The sequence below is a fragment of the Colias croceus genome, chromosome 2 (assembly GCF_905220415.1).
Source record: "Colias croceus chromosome 2, ilColCroc2.1".
NCBI lineage: Eukaryota > Metazoa > Arthropoda > Insecta > Lepidoptera > Pieridae > Colias > Colias croceus.
In genome coordinates, this window is record NC_059538.1 from 9,940,161 (window position 1) to 9,965,810 (window position 25,650).

Here is a 25,650-nt window from a genome sequence, read left to right on the forward strand (position 1 = left end):
GTGCACTAGGCTTTTTAATAGAGCATGACGTTGGGTCTAGTTTCAGCATTTCAGTGAGGTAATGAGGTTTGGCGTGTTTAGATCTTCTGTGCATTAATTGTGGAGCAGAGAATAATGTATACTTAGAGCTTCAATTAGTCGTTTTGAATATACTTGTACCTACATATTGTTTTCGTGTTTGTACTCTTCAAATGCTTAAGACTGTTGCTTGCAAGGGTATTATGGGTTGTGGAATAGAAATGTGTGTATGATAGTTATTTCATTTATAGAGATATATATATGTGCTATAGGAATAATGTTTCTATATAATTTAATAAACATTATGTTCTAAATTAAACGTTCCCTTCTTCTCTATAATCTCACTATTTAAGTAAAAGTAAAACGTGAATCTACATAACCGTTAATTTAAACTGTATTGCCGTTTTTATCGTACCTCATAAACAAGGCTTTAGATTTCGTGTTACCGCAGTCGATAGTCACTAAATCAAGAAGGATTCCAGTTTGGTGGTTTGGAAAATGAGACAAGACACTGACCAGCGGTAACGAAATTGAATTGTAAAATACAATTATTAATTATCTGTATATTTTTTGTACATTTCTGGGTAATTTTTGTTTCAGTCAAGTGAAGTGGGTAATTATTTTAGGGCTGGCCTAAAATTGTGTCTGTAGTAAGACTAATAATGAAAATAGTTTTAATGTTTCATAATCGGTGACCAAGTTACTACAACGAAGTTTACAAAGGAGAAGAGGAAGCGTATGTCAGCAAATTTTCGCTGTGGTGCAAATTTTTAACATTTCCTCTCGATAAAAAGAAAGCTTTAGAATCTTTTAGAAAGCTTATTTTATAAGAAACTAGCTTTCCACCCGCGGCATCGCCCGCGCAGTCAAAGAAAAACCCGCATAGTTCCCGTTCCCGTGGGATTTCCGGGAATAAACCTATCCTATGTCCTTTCTCGGGTATCAAAATATCTCTATACCAAATTTCATGCAAATTGGTTCAGTAGTTAAGGCGTGATTGAGTAACAGACAGACAGACAGACAGACAGACAGCATACTTTCGCATTTATAATATTAGTATGGATTTGAATTACACGTATTTTTTATCGAAACAATTGTAAGAATAGGTTTCAAAACATTTAAATCCAGTGCAATTCGTCAAGTTCGTACTTACATTGGTTTGCGCTGACCTTTTGATATAAAGTGTACCTTTGGGAGACTTTAACTTTGTTCTAGATCAAGACAGATCTTGGCATACAAACAGAATTGTTGCACTAAAAACAAAATATACTATTTGGTTTGGTTACATAATACATTACCTGTAAGTTAAAAAATCTATGAATAAGTTAAGTAAAATAACTAAGATAATGCAATTAAAACTCAGTCTAACCTTTTGGCTTTCATAATTTTTTATTTTTTTGCTTTTTACAACTAATTAATGCAATTTATACAAAGCAATAAGTACTTAAATTATCAATCGATATCTACAGTTCATTAGGCGATGAATAAGGTCGGTCTAAGCTCAGGCATTGCTTCGTTATGAGGTTATCTACATGAATGCAATTAGTGTACAAATTGGCTATTTATGTTACAAAACATTGTTATGTATTTACGTAAAAAATTTTTAAATTGTGTGATCGTAAATCTCAGAAACGTTCAGTGCGTATGGCACAATTTCGATGACAGAATAATAGGAGCGTTTGAATTTAAAGAATTGAAATTAAATATTGTATACTTTGGCCAAAATTTGTTCTTTAACTTACGCCATGGAAAACAATTGAAAATACAGTATCGATTTTTCTCAGTTTTTCACTAACACACTGTTTTCATAAGTGAGACCACAGAAGCAAGTACAGCAAGTACAGTTGTAAAATAACTGATAGCTCTACGACATGATGAGACCGACATTGAATATCTTTTACACTTATACATCATAGGCATGTATTACACTTACCTATTATTGTAAGTATTTCGTTACCTAAGCTTGATGTTTCACAAACTGCGGCGCGTGACCGTGACACGTTGATGAATGTTTCAAATTCGGGATATATCGTTGTTTGTAGACGGATTTATGATGTCAGTAATATGAAGCTTGAAATTTATTGACATCTGCTGCTCGTATGACTACCAACGGTGAAATTTTGCGATATGAACGTCTGTAGGACGGTCTGGATCTTGTCTCTGATTTACATCAATTTTGGTTACGAAATGTGTTGTGCCATGATAATATTATAATAAAAGTGTTAGTGGCAATTCTGAACAGAAAGTCTACCCTCAGAGAAAATGAAGAAATGAGACATCATCATTCATCATAGGACTTAGGACATCATATTATTATTTAGTTGACATCGTTGAATCTATATTATAATAAATGTTTTCGACCTTTTTCTCGCATGAAGGCTCATCCCCAATCTCGATCAAACATACCATACATTTTTTGCATTTCAATAGTGTAATTGAAACAAAAAAAAATTTATTAATCAAAAATCAACTGATATCAAGTTTACTTTATTTGAAATTTGAGAAACATAATCCAGAAATGTAGGGTTCTAAAAATAATCTAGGATTCAGGTAGATATGTATACCGTCATCAGCGGACATGATTCCATTATCAGATAATATGACACGCAGGATTACGTAGATTACAGTAACGGACTACACGAATATTATTAATACTGCATGTCCGCGCGCTTGTCGGATATTGAGTTATTATCGCTGTCAAATGAATTAATTTACTACTATACCATAATATTATGTTTAAAGCTCGAAGTCACTATTTGTAATGCAACTGATAATACCATGGTAATATGAGTGTTTCTATCATATACGAATATCTATTATTTTTAAATAATGATGACTTCATGTAAGGTGTTTTTGTTACATCTTCGTCACAGTAATTATTTATTTACATATGCAATTACATATTTAATTCATTTATTTCCGTTCCGTTCGATTCATATTTAACTATTCAATGCGGATGACACCGATCGTTAAAGACCGTTCTGTCCGTTCTGCCCCTCATTTTTTACTTTTTAAAATAAATTCATTTTATACAATAAACAAACCTATGAAATAACTTCTTTAAGCCTATTTCTGTCTTGATTTCTTTTCTTGCTAATTCAAAGGCACGTGCACATTGAAATGAATTAAGCCTAGATTTTCATAATCCAACCAAGTGAGACTATAATACATAAACCGCTTAAGATAAGTATGGCGTGGCTCTAAGCAGGGTCTTGAAAGGTAAATACTAATTGGATTTAGCTCAAACGAAGCCTGCATTAGATTTTATTTTTTCCCTAGGTGACCGCTTTATACGTGTTAAACGAGCTTCCTTTCATTGGGTAAATAACCTATCCATACCGTATAATTTTCATCTAATGTTTAGCGCATAATATATTCATTACAACATTTTCTGGGATTTTCTAGTATAAAATAAATGTTCCTTCTATAGCTGAGAAACTTATTATTTTGCTGTGTTAATTATGTAGCCTTATTATCTAAAAGATACCCACCATTATGAAAATCTTTGTTTGTCTGTTTGCAAGTGCAACCAGCTTATCTGAAAAAACGGCTGGCTAATGGTCAATAGCTCATGGTGGGTAATGTCGAATTCGCCTACCTGTGTGACTACTTCGGTACAATTCAAATTATGGAAATAGTGTTCTGTATATCTAACTAGTGTTGTTAATATTTAAATAATATATTTTATATTTCCTCAAATACTACATTCTACCAAATTTGAGGACGGTAAATACCTAGAAGTTTACTTAGATCCAAGTGCCGGATTATTGTTACAAGCGTATATCACCGACCACCATTTCCGTCTTTTGTGATAGCTTCAATAAAAGATCTAGGTCACAGTGATCAGTTAAAGACTCACAATACCTACAAAAAACTAATATTTATATAATACTTAAAATTAATGGCTATTCAAATTAATATCAATCATTCATTATATAAGTAAGCTTTTTTCACTTTGTTTCACAGATAGAGAGGTAATTTTGTGATTTTAAATGTAGTATTATAAGCTCCAATTCTATATGTACGAATTATTATCTACTAGTTAATTGATACAAACATGGTTGGCATATATTACAAAGTATAAATTGTTACATAATTGGCAGTCTAAGCTGCTGTGATAAAGGTTACGTTTCTTTTAGTATTAGCGACAATTTTGTGTTGCTGGGTAGTTCGTATTTGGGACCAAACTGAAAAGATTATCAGACCAATTTTGATTTTATTGTTTAAAAGCTTTTATAGTTAAACAAATACAATACTTTTTAATTTGAATTCATCATTGCTATATATTGTGTTTTACATATTATTATATTCTTATTGTATCTTCTATGTATTATTGATTTTATTCACAATTAAGTGATTCAAAAATTTTCCATTTCCATTTAACATATAACTGCACATTATATTTCCCAAAGTGATATTTTATTCCAACAGCTGAAAGGTAAAGATGACAGATTCGCATTTAGCACATGCTGATAGGTACATGGGTAATGCATTTTCAGTAGCGGTAGTGCATCTATGCATACATAGCAACCTTTTAGTGTACTCAATATTCAACGTAATATCGCTCGAATATAGGTTGGATATTTAGGAATTAGTATTATGAACATTGGAGGGAGAAATTTTAAACCTTTATAAATATACAGCTTTGCAATAATGAGCTTTTAACACTTTTACACGTTATTCTTATATGTGTATACATACCTATTTTATTTGGCGTATTACCCGTGGTCCGCCCGCTATGACCCACTGGTGGGTCTACGGGTAATATTTTTTCCCCGTAGACCCACTGCTATAGAATGATATGACAGTGGGTCTACGGGCACTTAATTTAAAGTAAGTGCTGATTTACACAGGGTCAGTAGACTTTAAACTGTTTACATAGACTTCAAGCCTCTGTACTGACTTCAAATCTGTTTACACAGGGTTTTTTTTCGGGTCAGCACTGATTTGCCTCGAATTTGTAGTCAGTTACTGACCCTGTGTAAATCAGCACTAACTTTAACCCGTTATTACGATTCCATCTAGACAGGGCAGGGTCGAACAGCTAGTTAAATTGAATATCATTGATGATAGATTTTCACTCTCAAAATAAATTCACAATAACAGCATGCTCTTATTGTCAAACCAATAAGGAATTATTCGTTTCATGCATAAAGTTAATGTCCTTTTGTTCAGTTAGTTCCTTTGGGATTAGTAAAGTAACTGTTAAAAATAAAATTAAGAAAAAACAGTGATATAGTGTATGCGATAACTGAAAGTTTAAAACAAACAGGAGCTTTATAAAGGTTGATAAACGTGCTTGAAGTCCTTGAAGTTTTGAAATTGTTTATCTAAGTCATATGTTTGCTTTCTTACAACAATATTGGAGTTTGTGTGAGATCTCTACATTATACAATGTTATATAAGATACTAGCTGCTCCGCGCCGTTTCACCCCTGTGGCTCCACTCCTGTTGGTCGTAGCGTGATGATATATAAGCCTATGGCCTTCTTCGATAAATGAGCTATCATACACCGAAAGAATTTTTCAAATCGGACCAGTAGTTCCCGAGATTAGGTCGTTCAAACAAACAAACAAACTCGGGTTAACGAATCGTGACATAAATGCCTTTCGGAGTACTTACGCTTTATAATATAAGTGTAGATACTTCTACTAAAATCGTATTTTACCAACATATTTCCGTTAAATCCTTATAATACGTGTGTGTATTTACAAAAATCAAGTGATATTTTAAACAAAATATGATCAGTTAAATACGTATAACTACTTGAGGGTAGCCGGTAGCTGCTACAAAAATCGAGTCATATTTTAAATATGAAATATAATATGAAGTCATATTTTGCTTAAAAGCACTTAAAATATATGTATTCACTATTCAGTAATATACATATTACAATGATAACTGTTTCAAGATACATTCAATTTAAACACTAGATCTTTCAGTATAGGTACCGTAATTTACTCTGAAGGCTTTACGACTTCCTTTAGAACCTTTCCGTTCCTATTCAACGACGACACGTTCTTTGTGGATCTGTCTTATTTTGCCCTAATTAATTCGTTCTTAAATATTTTCTATGGAACTTCTCATATAAAAGTGTTAATTACAGTAGGTAAAATTTTATTATAAGCTGTAGAAACTTGCAAGTATTGATGGAAATCCGCACGTTCTGGTATTGTATTATGACCATGAGTACCTTTTTAAATATATAAATGCAGTATAAAAATAATAGAATTATTTCTATATTGAATTACATTGCATAACACATATCAAACTTAGCTAAACATCTGGACAAACGAGAGCTTCATTTTTCACAATGGTACTTAATAATCGTTAGGTAGGTTATTTCTATATACAGCTTTGCTTTGTTTTAGAGCTATATATACTAACACACAATTATAAGCTGAGTGTGTAAGTTAAAGAAATAAAGTTTAGACTTGCGTAACTTGGCCCGAGATAAAACGAAGTTTAACGCTGACAATGCATGCTCACTATCTGCTTAAAGTGTAATAGAGAAATACTTCTGTAATATATTCATAATTATTTGCTTTTTACACGTAATTTAGAAGCAGATCTAGGCCAGCCTTATTTCAGTCGTACAATCACATTAATTATGAGAACAGAGGCGTTCCATAATCGCATGAAATTTGGAACATTAAAAAGATTTTCAGTGTAATTGGCGTGGTTAACGAATCGTGACATAAATGCCTTTCAGAGTACTTACGCTTTGTGTTTCAAATTTCTAGCCAAAAAGGGTTTGGGAGTCTGAGCGGAATAAATGTGTCAAGTTTCGTTTAACTTATTTGAATCGAATCTGTGAATTGTATGTAGCTTCAATGGGGATAAATTGATTGAGTTTACTGAATGTAGGTGTGAATGCGGCTTTGTCTTTATATTGCAGAGGAGCATAATTGGTATCAAAGTTTTTGCAACAAATTTTTCATTCATAGTATTATTGATTGGCCACAATTATTACATGACTTGTCTATAGATACTCTATCATTTTTTCACATTTCTCTTGTTTTTACCAGCATGTTTCCAAGGACATTTATCTAAAGAGAAAAGCCTATACCTTTGTTGTCCCTACTGATATTGCGAGACCTGCATACTAAGGGTGGCCAATTATTTATTTTTATTTCTTTATTTCGGTGCCCATTTTAGGGATTAGTTCTGACGCACGTACCACTGTTAATGGCGACTTTTTCTTCTAATTCGTTTTGCTACGAAATAAAAAATACACGATAATTTAACACTAGCTGCTGTTCCCCGCGGTTTCACCCGCATTGCTCTGGTCCTGTTGGTCTTAGCGTGATGATATATTATAGCCTATAGCCTTCCTCGATAAATGGGCTATCTAACACCGAAATAAACTTTCAATTTGGACTAATAGTTCCTGAGATTAGCGCGTTGAAACAAATAAACTCTACAGCTTTATAATATTAGTATAGATTGGCAGTTCAATGTAATTATCACATACGAAACACATATGAATATAGTGATAATGAATCTGCATTCTGCAGTATAAATACCTACATAAGATATTATGCATTAGTTCTTGCTACAAGACAAGGCTCAGGCCTTGTCTAAAAACATGCTTTAATTACATTACCGGTAGTGTACTCTGCTTTAATATTCCTAATGCTTGGAAACAGGCATTGTAGTCTAAAACGCTTGTAAAATGCGTGAATTTCTGGAATGTGTTCTGTTTTCGCAGTCGAGTGGATACAGTCGTAGACTAAACGAACATTATTAAGCTGTGAATGTGCACATTGCAGATTCACTAAGTTTGAACGAGTTTAATCCATCACACTCAACTGTCATCGTTATTTCATATCAATTTTTCTTAACACCCTCAGTTTTCGAGATATACTCAAAAAACCGGGAGTTTGAGTTTCTTGATGCTTCAAGTAAAAAAAGTTTTAACCTTGGACAAAAATTAAAAGAGACCTTTTTTGTAAAATAAAATTATCTTTTTTGTTTATTTAAACTATTTTTTTTGGAAAAAGTAAAGTTCGCGACTCATATGCTACAACGCGTTTTTCGGAAGACGAAATGGCTCCTCCAGACTTCCGGTCATGCGGAAACCGGCAGATTTTGTATTTTTAGTAATTTTTAGATTATATTCTTCAAAATAGAAATAAAAAAAAATCGCGCTCGAGAATGCCGGATTAACGTTTTTTTTTACAAGTTCGCGACCCTATAACTCGGCGGCGTCAAGGACTTATGGTCAGATTAGTTAAAATTAGCCTTAAAACACTAAAATCAACCCCCAATATCTTAATCTGACGCGCTCGAGTATTTCAGACTATCGTTTTTTTTTACTAATCTGATCGTCTATCCTAGGCGCGCGTCACTACATATAGAGCTAAATAGTTAACAAGGTTGTTCTATTAGGTCTAAGGTATCTCTCATATCTTAAACTGCCACGCTCGAGTATTACAGAAAATTCCCCTCTTCGCCTCCCTATCTAGAAGCTATAATCGACAATATTATCATGATTAACTTAAACAATATTAGATTGCAGGAAGTGAAAAAATAGTCAAACTTTTATGTGCAGTCTTACTAAATGACTTGTGATAATACACGTTCCGTATAGCTAAAATTTTACGTCTATTTTTAACTCGATTTCTTAATTTATAAGGTAATTATCTGCTTATAATGCACTTTCTTGTACGTGCTCTGACTTGTTTATGACTAAAAGTTCAGCATTTCATGCAACGGAATACTGCGTAAATTTGTGTTAATACCTAAACAGTTTTTACGACTCAGCGCAGATTGCCAACAAAACCGGGGAGACGTGTCATACGAGCCCTATTAAAGGTAAAGTGTGTTCTTTATTTTCATGTGCATATTCATATACCCCATATTAAACACAGACACGCCTAAATAGGTCACGTTCTTTCTTTAGAGGTAACTTTAAGCAAGCATTAACAATATTTTGGGACGCTTGTTTGGCAAAAAATATTAAACTGTCGAGATTTTTTATAGGAAAAGAATTTAACAAAAAGGAAGAAATGTTCTATGGTACGATATTGCCTATTGGCTACACTGAGTCGATATTGGACGATTGGATTGAAAAATATTTACGAATACAAAATACCAAAGTATTACTTGTACAGTATAATTTATCTGTGGTATTAACTTAGTAGGCAATCTATCTTAGTTATTAGATAAATCTTTAATTTTGCCTAATTTGAGACGGGGTGAGTTGAAAATTACAGTCATATTTAATTACTGATATGGTTATTTTATTTGATTATTTTTACTTAGTACAATCAAAATAAAACTGAAAAACGGGAGCTTAAAACTAGGATGCAGTTAAAATGCGAATTATTCATAAATTCTTTTTTTCACGTCGCTTTATATAATCCTGTCACAAGCAGTCTGCGCTATGAAATCGTTCTTACAAAATTGCAATGAAATAAAAACATATTTAAAATAAGGGTATATTTTTGTAGAATCATTTTTTTGGGTCTTTGTGGATTTGAAGATGCGATAAAATTCCAGTTTATTATAATATGCATAATGCAGTTACTGAATCAATCTGGATTGCTAAAGATATAAAACAATCATAATAATTTAATTTTACTAAATCATAAGCCATAAAGATTAGGCTGATATAGATTCATAAGATTAACACTATTTTTCTACATAACTGCAATTGAGCCTTCTTAAATAAATATGCAAAAGTCCGTACATGTGAAAAAATAAAACGCAATTCCTTCTGAGATTTTATTAGAGCACTAACCGCGGTTTCACCCGCGTGGCTCCCCTCCTGTTGGTCTTATCGTGATGACATAATATAACCTATAGCGCGTTCAAACAAACAAACAAACTCTTCAGCTTTATAATATTAGTATATTTACGGAACCCACGAGTCCAATTCACAATAAACACATTACATAAAATGTTGCTGAAGCCTTTTTATTTTAAGATTATAATCACGACTTGCACCTCAAGTGACATATTATTTGCATAATTACTTCACTAAATTTCACATTAACCTTGACACTACATTTTTCGTGGTCTCTTGTTCGTATTTTTACACTAAATTACGTTCTTCTATTGTATTACAAGACAAGGACGTAATTTACGAGTTTTGTGTTGTACTTAGAATCCGGAATTATTTCTACATAGCTATTATAGTAGACAGTGGAAAGGACTACTGAGAAGGCCACGCTTTTCTTTGTTCAATTTTCTTTAAAGTTTAGTTTGTTAAAGATCACACAATGTCCTCCTAAACGTTTAAACTCATGAATATTTATCTATCTTCAAGTAGCAACTCAATCTTTGATAGTCTGTTAGATTGTTAACCAAAATAATTTCCCTGTGTATTAAAAGCAAGCTATGAAGGTTGTACAAAATATTCACATATCTGAGTATCGCTGACAAAGCTGACATCCCACGCGACTCGTTTCATGGCGTTCTTTGAAATCATTCAGCCTATTTTGAAACGTGGGCGTTGCATTGATGGGACGTTCGACAAAGATTCCGTTTTGAGAGTCGTTTATTTTTGGTGTATTTTTAGGGTTCCGTACCGAATCGGTAAAACGGGATCCCATTAGTGAGACTTCGTTGTCTGTCTGTTTGCCTCCAGGCTGTATCTCATAAACCGTGATAGCTAGAAAGCTGAAATTTTCACAAATGATGTATTTCCGTTGCCGCTATAACAAGAAGTACTAAAAATTAAAAAATATAGGTATACATTAAGGGGGGGGGGGGTCCCCATAGTACGGAACCCTTCGTGCGCGAGTCCGACTCGCACTTGGCCGGTTTTTTGTCTGTGATGTCTAGATGGTAATTGGCTAAATCGACGGACAATTGTACAGAATAAAACATTCAAGTGTGAAAAAGTTTCCGTAAATGGGGTCACGCTCCAAACAGTCTCCTGGAAATAGGAGAAAACTTATTACCTAAAAAGAACATTAGGACCATTCGGTTTAAGGCCGGCAATAAGTGTTATAATAAGATATTGTTTTGGATACGTCTGGGCTGCTTCTCTGTGACATAACATTTAATGCAATGACATAATATAGTAAACTAGGTTTCCTCCCGCGGCTTTGCCCGCGCAGTCAAAGAAAAACCCGCAAAGTTCCCGTTCCCGTGGGATTTCCGGGATTGCTTTATTATCCCGGGATAAAAAGTAGCGTATGTCCTTTCTCGGGTATCAAAATATCTCCACACCAAATTTCATGAAAATTGGTTCAGTAGTTTAGGCGTGATTGAGTAACAGACAGACAGACAGAGTTACTTTCGCATTTATAATATTAGTATGGTTTGCGCTACATAATGAGATATTCATTTAGCATGGGCCTAGCCACGGTGGGGCAGGGTGGGGCGCTTGCCCCACTCTAGCTTTGACCTGGAAGGTAGGTAGATACCTAACCAAATCTAAAAATTGAAGTACCTACTAACTACTAAGCTTAATATCCGTAAGAAAATTCACACTCGATTCTCGAAAGTCGACAGGCGACACAGAAAATGCGACCTTTATAATTAGTATTATTTACCTCTAAATTGACTGACTATTATAACAACTAACAAGTGTCATACGCCCAGCGACCAAACGGCTGAAGATTTTTGGATCTATTTCGTGGTGTGGTAGGTGAACAATAAGGTGTTTTGAATAAGAATAATTCGAATAACGAATTACACACGAAAAAAGAAAATAGCTGAGGCTTGTTACATGAACTGTAAGAAAAAAGAGTATAGTACCCCAATTAGTTGCCCCACTAACTTATCCAATTTCACTTTTGTTGTGTTACACGTTCTACAACTCACTGATACTTTTTACTTTACACTTTTTTTTCTAGTGCCTACACTAGAAAAAATGCATACGCGAATGCCTTCGCGAATGCCATCGCAAATGCCTTCGCAAATGCCTTCGCGAATGCCATCGCGAATGCCTTCGCAAATGCCTTCGCGAATGCCTTCGCAAATGCCTTCGCGAATGCCTTCGCCAATGCCTTCGCGAATGCGTTCGCAAATGCCTTTGCAAATGACATCGCAAATGCCTTCGCGAATGCCTTCGCAAATGTCTTCGCAAATGCCTTCGCGAGTGCCTCCGCGAATGCCTTCGCGAATGCCTTCGCGAATGCCTTCACAAATGCCTTCGCAAATGCCTTCGCGAGTGCCTTCGTGAATGCCTTCGTGAATGCCTTCGCAAATGCCTTCGCAAATGCCTAAATATTATTTTTTATTGTTGCCCCACCTTGAGCCCATGGCCTAGCTACGCCCATGTCATCTAGTCTTAATTATTTACGATTTAATTCATCTAATTAATGTTATGACTTACAAGGACTTATTACATGATAAACGTTATTATGAACGAAATGAACTAGAAACGTTTTACATAAATAAACTCATTTTGCACGCTTCCGTGAATATGCGCTGAGAATGAATTATTTTTCCAATTCGTTGGATCCTTGTATAATAATGGATATACTTGAGCATAATAAATTGGAACACTTAATTTCTGAAAAATTCATATTCAATCGCATTAATTTCACGATTAAAATTATTAATGATCTGTTATTATTCTACTTAATTACAGAATGTAATTAAGTAGAATAATAACAATATGATTTTATCGTATCTGAAGTTAATTAATCATTTTATTCCCACGTTAAAATGTACAAATGTTGTTCTCTTCAACATGATTACATTAAACGTATTATTTGTTTGTTTTACAATTTTAACTTTTTCGAATTTTCTAAATAGAATTTGTTTGTATATGTATTGTTTGAACAGTGCGAACTCAAATATAATACGTATATCAAAATTAACAACACAATCTGCGTACCTTGGAGTAAGTTACATAAAATAATATGTAACTCTTATCAAAAGTTCCTGATCTGGATTAGATAATCGTTTGACCCAGTTTTATCAAGCTCAACAGCCACGTGCTCACGCTTATCAAACTCCACCGTTTCTTGAAAAGTAGGAGCTATTAAAGGAACTAAACAACATCACAAAACGCTCAACACGTGCGCAGTTTACGATCTCAAGGACCGTGCCCGTAGTCATTTCCATTCCAATTCCCGTTATCCCGTCTTCAAGGATATAGGATGCAGTTTACGACTTTGCATATCAAGACTATATTGCAGTGTGGGTAATGAAGCATATTTTTCAATGGTCATAAAGGTTTACAGCCGGATAATCGTTTTACAGTTGAAGATACTAAAATACTATTTTTCATCGTTCTATACAGTCGTAAAACATGCATAATGTCATATTATTTTGTAGAGCTGATACTATGATCTACATATTTATTAAATTCAATCGTTATACCAATAAAACTGACGATGGCACGTAACAATTACATTTGCAGTAACGAATTAAGGTATTTGTGTTTTCACAATCGTTCTCTTTAGGAAAGGGGTTTAGATAATGAATTTCCTTGTACTTTGCGGAGAGGAAAAACTAATTACCACTGGCACTTCTCGTAGATTTCCTTTTCCCGCCAGATAGAGCTTACGTGGACTTTTGTTCTTTTTAAGTGAATCCGCAAGAAGCTATTTTAAGACAGCGCCTTGATGTGTAATGAAAATTTTCTCGGTTAGACTCTGGTACTAGGAATTCAATATCGTTTAATTCTATTTTAAAGAACAGAAAATTGTGTTTTATATATACAAATTTATTTTTATAGTTCAACAAAAAATTTCAATGAAATTCTTTTATCTTTACAGATAAATAAACTTCGGAGATGAAATATTGACCGGCAAAATGCTTCAAGACAGAATAACTTAACATCATTTGAACGTGATATACGATGACAAAATTTATCTATCCGGCGTTGCAGCGATGTCATAAATTTTCCTGCTATGACTAATATCACCTCCGAACAGCTTGAAGATTTCAAATGCAGACTCATCACGGGCCCCAGCTGTTCGGATGAAATAATATCTGGACTCGAATGTACAGGAAACGCTTCCTCCCTCTACAACTGTGAGTTAAACTTGGACATTCAAAATGAAACTTCATACACGTGCATTAAGTGCTTCAATAACAGCATGGGAAATAGCAGCGACTATACTCCGTGCGATTTTAGATTCAAGTTAAACCTCATGACTGCGGTTTTCGAGAGTGCATTGAAAAACATGTGGTTACGGATACCGGATTGGAGCGCGTGTAATCAGAACAGTCTGGTTTGTTTTCCAAATTCGATTCGGACGTTGTACATTGACGTGTCTGATGATAGTGTTAACAATAGTGCGTTAGAAAGTTATCAGTGTACGTGGGACTATGGAAATGCTACGGATGTAGCGATCGGTACTCCGAAATACGAATGGACGTTTTTGTTTGTGATATTATTTATAGTAGCGGGTGGCGTGGGCAATATTTTAGTGTGTTTGGCTGTGTGTCTCGATAAAAGGTTGCAGAATGTGACGAACTATTTTCTGCTGTCGTTGGCGATAGCTGATCTGCTAGTCAGTTTATTTGTTATGCCAATGGGTGCAATTCCTGGGTTTTTAGGTAAGTAATTTATAATTATTTTATAACTAGGTATATACTGAAAAACTGTTAGCTGAGTATCTGTTTCGTTGAAAGTGCTTCTTCATCTTAATAACTACTTAACCGATTTGTTATCTTTCACCAATAGTAAGCTTCATTATTCGCAAGTGACACGTGCTATATATTTTTTCGGGGTCAACCCAGACGGAGTCGGGGTAAAGCAGTTAGTTATGCGTAGTCACTTGTTGTAGATCAGATAAATTTTTAAGAAGAAAACATCAAGATGGCAATTTATTGTTAAATCATATTTTCGATTGAGTTATAAACCATTTCAAGATATACGTATCGTTCATCATTTTGGGTTAGTAAATGAGCGGATTTTTTCATTGACTTCTAAAAAAACAAGGTTAATACTTCAACACCAAACGTTTCCACAAAATAAACTCCATTCCCAGGATACTGGCCGCTGGGCGTGGTGTGGTGTAACGTGTACGTGACGTGTGACGTGCTGGCCTGTTCCGCTAGCATCATGCACATGTGCTTTATCAGTATCGGCAGGTATTTAAATAGCTTTGTTTTATTTGGTTGCTTTTTGGTGTGATTTGTTTTCGAAGTGTGATTGACAATGAATAGAAAATATATAATTACTTTTGAAGTGAAACTTCTTTGGGCGGGGTGAGAGTAAAATATCAAGGTCGTGTCATGGCAATATGGCCGTATCTTTGCATCTTGCCATAGAAGTTTCGCTTTTGACACGTGTGCTCGGCACACACGCTCTTTTCTTGCCACCATGAAAAAACCACTATTAATAAAAATGTTTAATGATTACTACTGTACTGTTTTTAAGAGGAGACCCCGTGACTGTACAGAATATATAGAATAGAATAATACTCATAGTACCAATATAGTTATGCCTATATTATGCATAGCACACAATTATGTGTGAAGAATTGTTAGGGATTATGCTTACTAGCTACTTATATTATTGTTGTGATTAATTTAGTTACCTTATTTAAAAGCTTTTAGGACTTTTTCTTTAATCCTCAATCATCATTTATAAAGTTCTTCCCCATCAATATAAATTCTAAACAACGAATATAGAACAATAAATAATTAGTCCAGGCATTGATCATAATTATCGTTTTCATAGAATAGTAAATAGAACTTAAGCGTAAATTCCTAACACAGATTCTCTGTTTTCAAAGTTCGGATAGTTAGAACTAAGCTATCTTATACCCGTATGTTTAAATGAAGATATATTAACTCTGCGTGAATGTATTTAACTTCTAAATGTTCTCAATTTTTTTTGCTTTGATGCCTCTTCTGATAGGTATTTAGATGAAATCTAGTTTCTTTACTAAGTAACATCTTCCTAACACGAACATTATTCATGTCTTGTATACTTACAGTGAATTATTGTGACCATATGTTAAATTTCCTTTCAATGAACACTTTTGAACTATATTGATAAGAATTTATTTCAAAGAGGTGTTCCCATTTCGTATATTTGTTTTATGTGTGCTACAGCCGAACTTTTTACGAGGTTAGCCAATTTTATGATCCTCCTGTTATTTGGAAGATGCTTCACATGTTTATACAGTGCATTTCATAATCTGACGAATAGTTTTTGAGTTTCTTAATAATTAGTTAATAATTAGTTGTAGTCGAATTTTTTTTGCATATAAAATTGTCTTGATGTTGCGTTTGCATAGCTATCTTCTAATGCTTATCAAATTGTACAAAAAGATACATAATTTAATTACCAACCCCTCTTTAATTAGCATAATTATCCTTAGTAAAACGTCCAATAAATCTTTGTCCCCACTGGGAATGTAAATAACGAACCATGCAATATTTTGTTCCTGTTTTGAGTTACTCCTTTATCTTGACATATATTGAATTTATCTTGTATACCTACAAATTTAATCTTCATGAATCATCACTACGAAGTATGAAACAAATTTTCACTTTTTCTCATTCTTTCCGCTTTCATCTTTAAAACTACCTATTGGTTCAAGGGGAAAGTTTTAATAAATAATTTCTTAATTTCTAGACAAAACACGCGGATGAAGCTGGGCGGAAGGCTAGTTTACTAATAAAAGATAGCAATAGCAAATATGTTAACCACATTCTCAAAAAAAAGTATAGGTAGGATTAGCAGTGGATATAATAAAATAATTAATGTGTTCGTAAATAAATAGTTCCCATAAAAATATGTATTTACTTAATATTTTTAGCACAAATATCATCACGATATCCCTGCGAAACTAATATATTTTTATCGGTAGCAGATAATAGGGCAAGTGGGTCCAGGGTTTATTTTATGGTAAACGATTAGCTTCACTCATAGATATTCATAACAAGGGTACAAGCGAGTATGATGGTTTTATGTAGTTAGATACCTATAAGTTTCATATATTGTAATATTTACATGATTTTAAAAGAGCAACTATGGAGTTTCTTGCCGATTCTTCTCCATAGATCACTGCTTTCCGAATCGGTGGTAAATGTTAAAATAATTATGTAATGACGATTCGAAAGTGCTACTAAATAGTAGTCTAATTGAATAAATGAATGTTTGAGTTTGAGTTTGAGTTTAAAGTTAAGATACACGATACATACAAAATTTTTGAAATATAAAAAGATAGTAAGTATATTTATTTCATGAAGTATTGTATTTTAAACTGTTAGAAACTTTTCTAAAGTAATACATGACATCGTGAGGAAAATATAGTTTAATGAATAACAAAAAGAATCGCTGATGGTGAAATTCTATTAAGCTGCAATGTTCGTTAGCGATGATTAATACCTATTCAAAAAATAATATATATTCTTAGAAATAACACGCGAGGCCGGGTTAAATATTAATTTGAATCTAATAAGAATGTACTGGAACGCTTAGCTCATAAGCAGTTAAGCCAGTTCTTGTACGGTAACAATATCCTTAGCCCATACCAATCCGGTTTCCGTCCTGGTCATAGCACGGTAACTGCCTTAGTCAAAGTCGCCGACGATATTCGCTTAAGTATGGACAAGCAGCAACTCACTGTATTAACTTTATTGGACTTCAGTCATGCTTTTAACTCTGTTGACTTTGAAATCCTGCTGAGTCTGCTCAAGTCTATTAATATCTCTCCTACGGCAATTGATTGGTTTCGTAGTTACCTGACTGGTCGTCGGCAGCGTGTTATGTATGATGATAAATTTTCATCGTGGTGTAATATCGTTGCTGGAGTACCTCAGGGTGGCGTGTTGTCCCCACTTCTCTTTGCCATTTTTATAAATTCCTTGACTCCTCATATAACGTCTCTCTACCATATGTATGCAGATGATCTTCAAATTTACACCCATTCAGATGCAGGGTCTCTACCGGAGGCTATAAGAGTGACAAATGCTGATTTAGCCTCAATAAGTAATTGGAGTACACTTTTTGGCCTACAGATCAACCCTAATAAAAGCCAGGTTATTATAATTGGAAGCCCGCATCATCGCTCAAAAATTAGCTGGTCCGATTTACCCCCCGTACAATTGGATGGAATTGTCATACCTTATAGTTCAAATGTAAAAAATCTTGGCATAACTTTTGATGAGGTTCTTTCTTGGGTGCCACATGTTAAAACTGTTAGCAAAAGAGTGTTCGGAGCTGCAAGCTCTTTAAAGCGGTTAAGTCACTTCTTGCCTATACCCACTAAGGTTATGCTTGCTCAATCCCTTCTCCTTCCCCTATTAGACTACGCGGACTCTTGTTACACGAACCTGAGCGAAGACCAACTCAATAGACTTGAGCGATTGCAAAATTTCTGCATCAGGTTTATATTTGGCCTTCGCAAATTTGATCATGTGTCTGAGTTTCGCAAGAAACTCAAGTGGTTACCAATCCGATTGCGTCGGAATGCTCACACTCTCCACCTCCTCTATTCCATTCTTTTTAATCCACATACTCCTAGCTACTTGAAATCCAATTTCCATTACCTTGCTTCCGAGTCCTATACCCTACGATCCTCTAATAACTTTCTTCTTCGTTTCCCTGTGCATGGCACTAAATTATACGGTACATCGTTTACGGTGTCAGCAATCCGTTTATGGAATGCCCTTCCGGAAACGATTCGACGCGCCCAGACGTTACGATCGTTTAAAAAGATGCTGAAAGACTACTATCTATCTATATAAGTACTGTCTATGTATAGTATGTTTGTTGTTTATGTATATAATATATTTAAAATGTATCTATGTACATATATGAATATTTATTTAGTATGTTTAATGTTTATGTATATATGTATTGTATTTATGTAAACATAGTGTTTTGTGTATTATGCTTTATTTTATTTAAATATAGTTTTATTTTATTTTTTATTTTTGTTGTCAAATGCAAAATTACTAATTGGTACCTAAAGTTTTGATTTGTCCTTTGCCTGAAGGTTGCCTGGCAGAGATGGCTTTGAGCCATAAGGCCGCCATTTGTACATTTTGAATGGTTTTGTTGTATTTTTATTTTATAAGACTTTTGTAAGTACAATAAAGAGTAAATAAATAAATAAATAAATAAATAAATGTACTGCGATTCTACACAGCTACCTAATTGATGTAGGTAGTTGATGACAAAACGCAGCGAGTCAACGACTGAGGGTAGTTGGGTCGAACGTCGTATAAACAACGTCCGAGCCCCTAGGCACGATTCGTACGAATGCGCCACGAGACAAAGGAAAGCGGCTTTTTATAGTATTCGACAGCTAAACATGTTCAGACTTGAAATAATGACAACTATGTTGACAACTATTCATCCACAAAAATATTAAATCAAAAGTTACGTCTAACAAATATAATTTAGGCTTTAAACAACGGAAAAAGTAGACGAGCAAGTAAAGTTCAATAATTTACAGATGAATTGTCACCGGCTAGTCGATCGTTTCATTTTTCGCTAAGAGAAAATATTAGTCATATTCCATATTTCCAACGCAGCATCCTAAATAGAATAGATTGGTTCTTTATCTTTACGACGCCGGGCCGCTTACCCTAATCATGGCAGGAATGGAGATATTGTAACAATGACGGGGAAAATTCGTTCAGAAACAATTTTATTCTGTTACAGTATGCCGTATTTTTCTATCAATAAACTGTGTTTGTAACTAAGTTTTCTCTTTTAAAGATTTTTTAATAAGATTTTAAAAGTTGCATAATAAATAAACTTGTGTCTATGAGAACGCCATAATATTCCACTATATATTTTTTGAAAGAAAATGGAAAGAGACATAACATTTAGTCGCTGATTTTGAAACAATCATCGATCTTTTATTATCGCTACTTAAATATCAGTTATTTTGCATTCATAATAATATGAATCGTTACGTTATGTAGAGATGGGTATTTTGTTATTATTTTTTATTGTAGCATAACCTATCCTACTATTAAATGGATGACCCTTTGCTATAAAAATATATTATAAAGTACATTATATTCTCCAACCCTTAAACCAACAATGTTAGCGCCATTTTAAGATTAGCTACATTACGTCTGTATATTCCTTTTAGCCCCAAAATCACTGCGCACCGAGTTTCGAACACAAACCCAGCTCATATAGCGTTTTGAACATATATTGAGACTTAATTCAACGAGATAGAGTTCAAAATAGTGCTTTATAAATAATCCTTTTAACTGTTATTACAGTTGAAATCGTGTGGAATTTTGCTTCATATTACAAAGCTGTTTGGCTTAAACCGTTTTTGAACTGGAAAACTCGGTCCAACCGGACGTAATACGTACCAGCCACGGTTTGAATGATTTAGTATTTTATTACAATTTTGTTTATGTAGTATTTATTCGTCGGAATTAGATATAGATTTATATTCTCTCACAACATTTAGCAGCTGGTTTGAGTTTATACAATTTTTTTATCAAAAAGTTAACAAAGCGAAAATGAAAACAAAATAAAACATTGTAGTTGAAAAATTTTCATCTTAAATCTTTATTGCAAATTAGCTGGAGAAATTGTTTTACACAAGTTTTAGTAACGTTAAGATCGTGAAGTTATTTCGTTTAGTTTGATTAAAATGTAAGGATTTTTAGGAATCATTATACAGATGATAATAAATTAGATTTTTAAAAAATTATAGAAATCCTGATAAAAACGTAAATTGAACACATTAAGTTATACCTTATGAAAGTTCTTATCATATTAAACACGGATAAGCTCACAGACGAGTTACACCAAATAAAATTTGCTAGAGTAACTATACCCCAGAGAGAAATACATCTGATACGCGGAATAATTTTAAAGAATTGTTCCTCAAAAATGCAATACATTTTTGCTAAAATCATAAAGATAGTGAACCAGACAAGACATGCTTTTGAAATAGAACGAAAACATCTCAAACGACATCGTAAAAGTGGAATTTTAGAGTACCATTGGACTTTATTTTCTTTGAATTAAAAACAAGGACTTGTTGTTTCGTCTAACATTTTATTTAATAAAAACACTAACACATGTACCATACAACACTTCTTATCTTTGATACAAAGTCTTGTATATTCAGTTGATAATGTTTGAGAAAAAAAGAGTTATCTTCTGTACTAACATTGAGTAACGGTAATAGAATGGTTGAAATTAGCTGAACTATGTTAATAGCGATGAAACGTAAACATGTCTATGGTATAGGTATTGATCTGACGCATTTCATATAGTCGCTAAACATATTTTTAGCTTCCTGTAATATTTGCAAATCACATGGGAAGTTTATTTGGGAAGTGACGATACAATATGGTTATGTTGATTTGATGTTCTGTATTCGTAGTAATAAAATCGGGGGAGTGCTTGTTGGATTGTAAAAATATAATAACTTTAAATTTAAGATAACTTGCAGTGTTCGTAGATTGCTTTATACGACAAAATAGACAGCGATATTTTCTTTTATTTTTGTTCAGAATTTAAACAGTTTGAACACAATTATATTGTGCTAGATTTATGCCCGGTTCCTATATTCAACGGATCGTCATAGTATCAAAGCTACTATCCGTTTTTCTAGAACTAACTACGAGTCGTTAATACCGTTCCACAATTTTATTTCTTGACGTGCTATCGACGCGACGGACATCCGTTGGTCATAAAAATACCGAGCCCTCTTCACTCACAGATGTGCGTTTCGTTATAAGCCAAATTGAAATTAAAATTACACAAAATTCAGGACAAAATAAGTTAAATATACAGCCGAATTATAAACTTTAAGAATAAAGTTTCTTATTAATAAAGAACTAATACTAAAGAACTATATATTTGTAGACATCTGCGTGATAATTTTCCTTCTAAACAACCTAATGCGTTACACAGAAAGCAAAAACGGAACGTTTTTCTCGCGCACGCGTGCATTGCTTGTCAGTTGTCAAATTATTGTCATTCATTGTTGATTCATTGTCAAGTTTTATAATTAAAGAATAACAATACAACGACGACTGTTTATATATTTATTAAAAATGGATATTACGCCGGTAAGTACGCCTTTATATTCCTTCTTTAAAATCGTCTGCCGCTTACTTTTTGCTTCGGACACTCTTAAGTCAAACAGGTATTTCTGTTACAGAAATCGAAGAAGGCTATGAGTAAAGACGAGGTTGCTCAATTATAACCAGTAAGGAGACTAATGCTTCTACTAATAAATTAAAGGATGAATGTTGGACTTCGTTGACCAACACATTTAATGCAAAAAGTGGTCAAATACCAGGAAAACTTTTTATTTTCAGCCAAAAAATTCAAACATAATAAGGATGATGGACAAATATTATGAAGAAATAATTGAAATACTGAACACACAATAATTGAAATACTGAACACACAATAACTAATTAATTTTTGTATATTATTAAGCAATATAATATCTAGACACACGATAGAAAAAGAATTTGTTAGTGCTAAATGTAAATCTTATGTAAAAAATGTATTTAGTTCAGAGAGCCTATTACAGCGTTAAGGAATATAATATAGAAGATGATAATCAATGGAGGGTTGTCGCGTAAGAATCACAGGACAGTTCTTTAGCACATATTATGTAGTTACATATATTATTATGTAAAATTAAACTGCAATAAAGAAATAAAACTTTTATTCCATTTTATTATGTACTTTTATTTATTTTTTATTATTTACAATACAATGTTTAAAAAATTGATTTCTACATTGCAAACATAGACATATATATATACTAGTGGTCCGCCCCGGCTTCGCCCTTGGTACATGTTTATGTTTTCTTTCCATAATAACCATCCTCGTACTTCAAGGAATATTATAAAAAAATAATTATCGAAATCGGTCCACCCGTTCACGCGTGATGCCGTGACCAAGGGAAATAGGTCTGCCACTGATATCGATATTGTGCCTAAAGCATAGAACCTCAGCGTCAACAGTAATTGATGTTATGGAGATACCCCATGATTCCTGAAATGACAACATAAATTAGGTATGTAATAAGGTTAGACGTGTTTGGTATAATATTAATGCCTCCATTAAACTAACCTGGCTCCTTTTATTCGTACGTCTGGATAAATTTCAAGAAGTAATTGTTCAACAGATTCTTTATCAAGTCGAAATCTCAATTGAAATTCGTGAGAATCCAGGGTCGCAAAAAAATCCACTCCTTCTCTATAATATACTTATACTCTTTCACGCCCACTATCTTCTTCCGAAATTCGATATAATATTAAACACTTCTCTATCACTATCTGAACTCCACATTTCGATATTGAAGCGGAAACAATGAAATAGTAAGAATTTAACCGCCCGAAATCGACGGGTAAACAAAATGCTATACGAATAGTAACTTTGACAGCATAATGACGTTAAAAATATTTATAGGAACGCGATAAACTGTCTTCTCCATACAATATGCTTACCGTTCGTTAATAGTAACCCTCCCATCCGTCAGTAGGAAGCCGTCGGTAAGTTGCTTGACGAGACGTTTTTTATAGGAACGATTTTCGCTTACGCTTGGTTAATTATACTACTATTCGTAACTAAAACGGATCGTTTTTCAAATATAGGAACCGGGCATTAATAAAAAAGCTAGAATTATCCGTTTTCTTACCTAATTGCTCCTCTAGTTTGAAACTATTAACTGTAAGTTAATAATTACTATGTGGGTATTTTACGGATTTTAATACAAAATCAGGTGCTATTACAATAATTACTACTTCTCATAATTATTTCACGACACTATGAAGCAGTTACTCGTATACAATGCCAATGTTCGAAAATAAAATGACCATGGCATACCTGTTACTGTTCTTCATAAATGGATAGACGGCAAAAAATAGTACCTATTTACAGATTGGTATGAAATCGATACATGAATTACTCGAAATAATGTGTTTATTATGTTTCCACACAAGTCACAAACCCTTTTCACTTATTTAAGCGAAAACAATTTAGAGATTTACGCAGATATATTTTCTTTGAATAAAATATTCTGAAAGCGGGATGTAAAGTCGTCCGTAAAATAGCAAATCAATCTAATTTACAAGCGGTCAAGAGTGCAATTCAGGGAAAATGTTACCTCTCTTGGGGAAATAAGGATCCGTCATCATTAGGCTTTTACCAGAAGTATTCCTAACTTTTCGAGACTGTGGCGAAGTTTTATATGAGTTGGAAAGAAAATTATTATATTTTGATTCCTGCGACAGGTGTCAAATTAGTTTTGAAAAGTTTGTCGGCCAATAAAAATTATGTAAATGAGATGTTAAAGGAAAAATACTTTTTAATTTTTTGATACAGTGAAGATGGAGAGAATTCAAGGTTTAGGCCTTTAATTCCAGATCTGACAAACAATTTAACAGAAGTGTTTAATATTAATTTTGTCGTTGAAAATTTATTTCAATGCTGTGAGGTGAAAACGATTGTTCTGGAAATGTTCAAAAAAATCAAATAAAAAAAATTTATCAGTTTTATATAATTTGCAAGGATATTAAAATCCGAGCGTCAGCGAATAAATTATTTTTATCACTTGTTCCAATCCCTGAATTTCAAATGATTATTTACAAATCGTACCGATGAAATTAATGTAAACACTTAGCATAAACTTTATAATTATTCTGTGTAGTATTTATTACAAGCCAATATCTACTTAACTAATGGTCTTACTTTGCTCAAATCTATTTGGGATAAGTCGAATCTTGTATTAACTTAAGACGAACTTCCAAACTTATAAAAGCATTGACCCAGCCAAAGATTTATTAATATAATTCTTGGATAGCTTATATGGATTCAAGTGATTACACTTATTAAAAGTGAACAAAGAAAAAAGGATGGAGGTAGACAAATTTCTGAATTGTTAATTGATTTGATCAAGGTTCGAGAATGCTAAGGCTGGTTGCAGAGCTTGACCGACCGTCAGTGCGTACCGTCGGTCCTGACGATATGCATCAACAATTGAGTATTTGAATAAAAAAAATTATTGATTTTTTTTATGTATTTTAAAACCTTATTATTAATAATATTGATATTTAATGCAAAAAAACTACAAAAAATTTTTTTTCAATTTATTATAAGCAATTAAAAATTGATGAAATTTGAATTAAAATCACGTGACTATAAACGCGCCATGACTGGTCACCATAGATGTGACGTCAAAATGTTTTAGTTGTATACGTTTTTCTATCAAGTGCAATGTGTGAAAACTAACATTATGACGTCACACGCGTCCGGGTGACGCTTCGGGAGTTGTCGGTGTGTTTTCGGTACTGGATTCAAAGACTAATTTTTATTTTGAAATAACTTTTGAATTATTGCAAAAAAAAATTAAAAAAATAGTTTTGTTATAAAACTAATATATAATCTTTCCATTTAGCACAAAAAAAATTTTTATTCAAATACTCAATTGTATGACTATGACACTAATGCGCATGACAATACGCGTGCGTATGGTCGGTCTAGCTATGAACGGTTTTATGAATTTCCATACATATCACAAGCGCGACTGACGTACGCACTGATGGTCGGTCAAGCTCTGCAACCAGCCTTATGTCACATACAAGAAGATATTTAAGCAGCGTTTAAGTATGGTTTGAGCGATTCTTCAATTCAAATACTCAATTCAAAACTTGCCGAATAATAGTCAAGATTCGAGATTCTACTAACACAAATAAAATGTATTTTCATAATAGGGAGAAATTAGGTAGGTACATTTTACAGTTATAATA

The 25,650-nt window shown here is 33.4% G+C and overlaps 1 protein-coding gene across 1 annotated transcript in view; it reads left to right on the forward strand.

The window, feature by feature from the left end:
• The window catches only part of LOC123703460 (5-hydroxytryptamine receptor 2A), a 69,617-nt gene that overhangs the window by 14,132 nt on the left and 29,835 nt on the right, over nucleotides 1-25,650 (forward strand). The window contains exons 2-3 of the mRNA XM_045651457.1: nucleotides 13,704-14,490; nucleotides 14,925-15,027. Coding sequence (XP_045507413.1) covers nucleotides 13,839-14,490; nucleotides 14,925-15,027 — 755 coding nt within the window. The 5' untranslated portion in view covers nucleotides 13,704-13,838. The remainder of the gene's footprint in view (nucleotides 1-13,703; nucleotides 14,491-14,924; nucleotides 15,028-25,650) is intronic.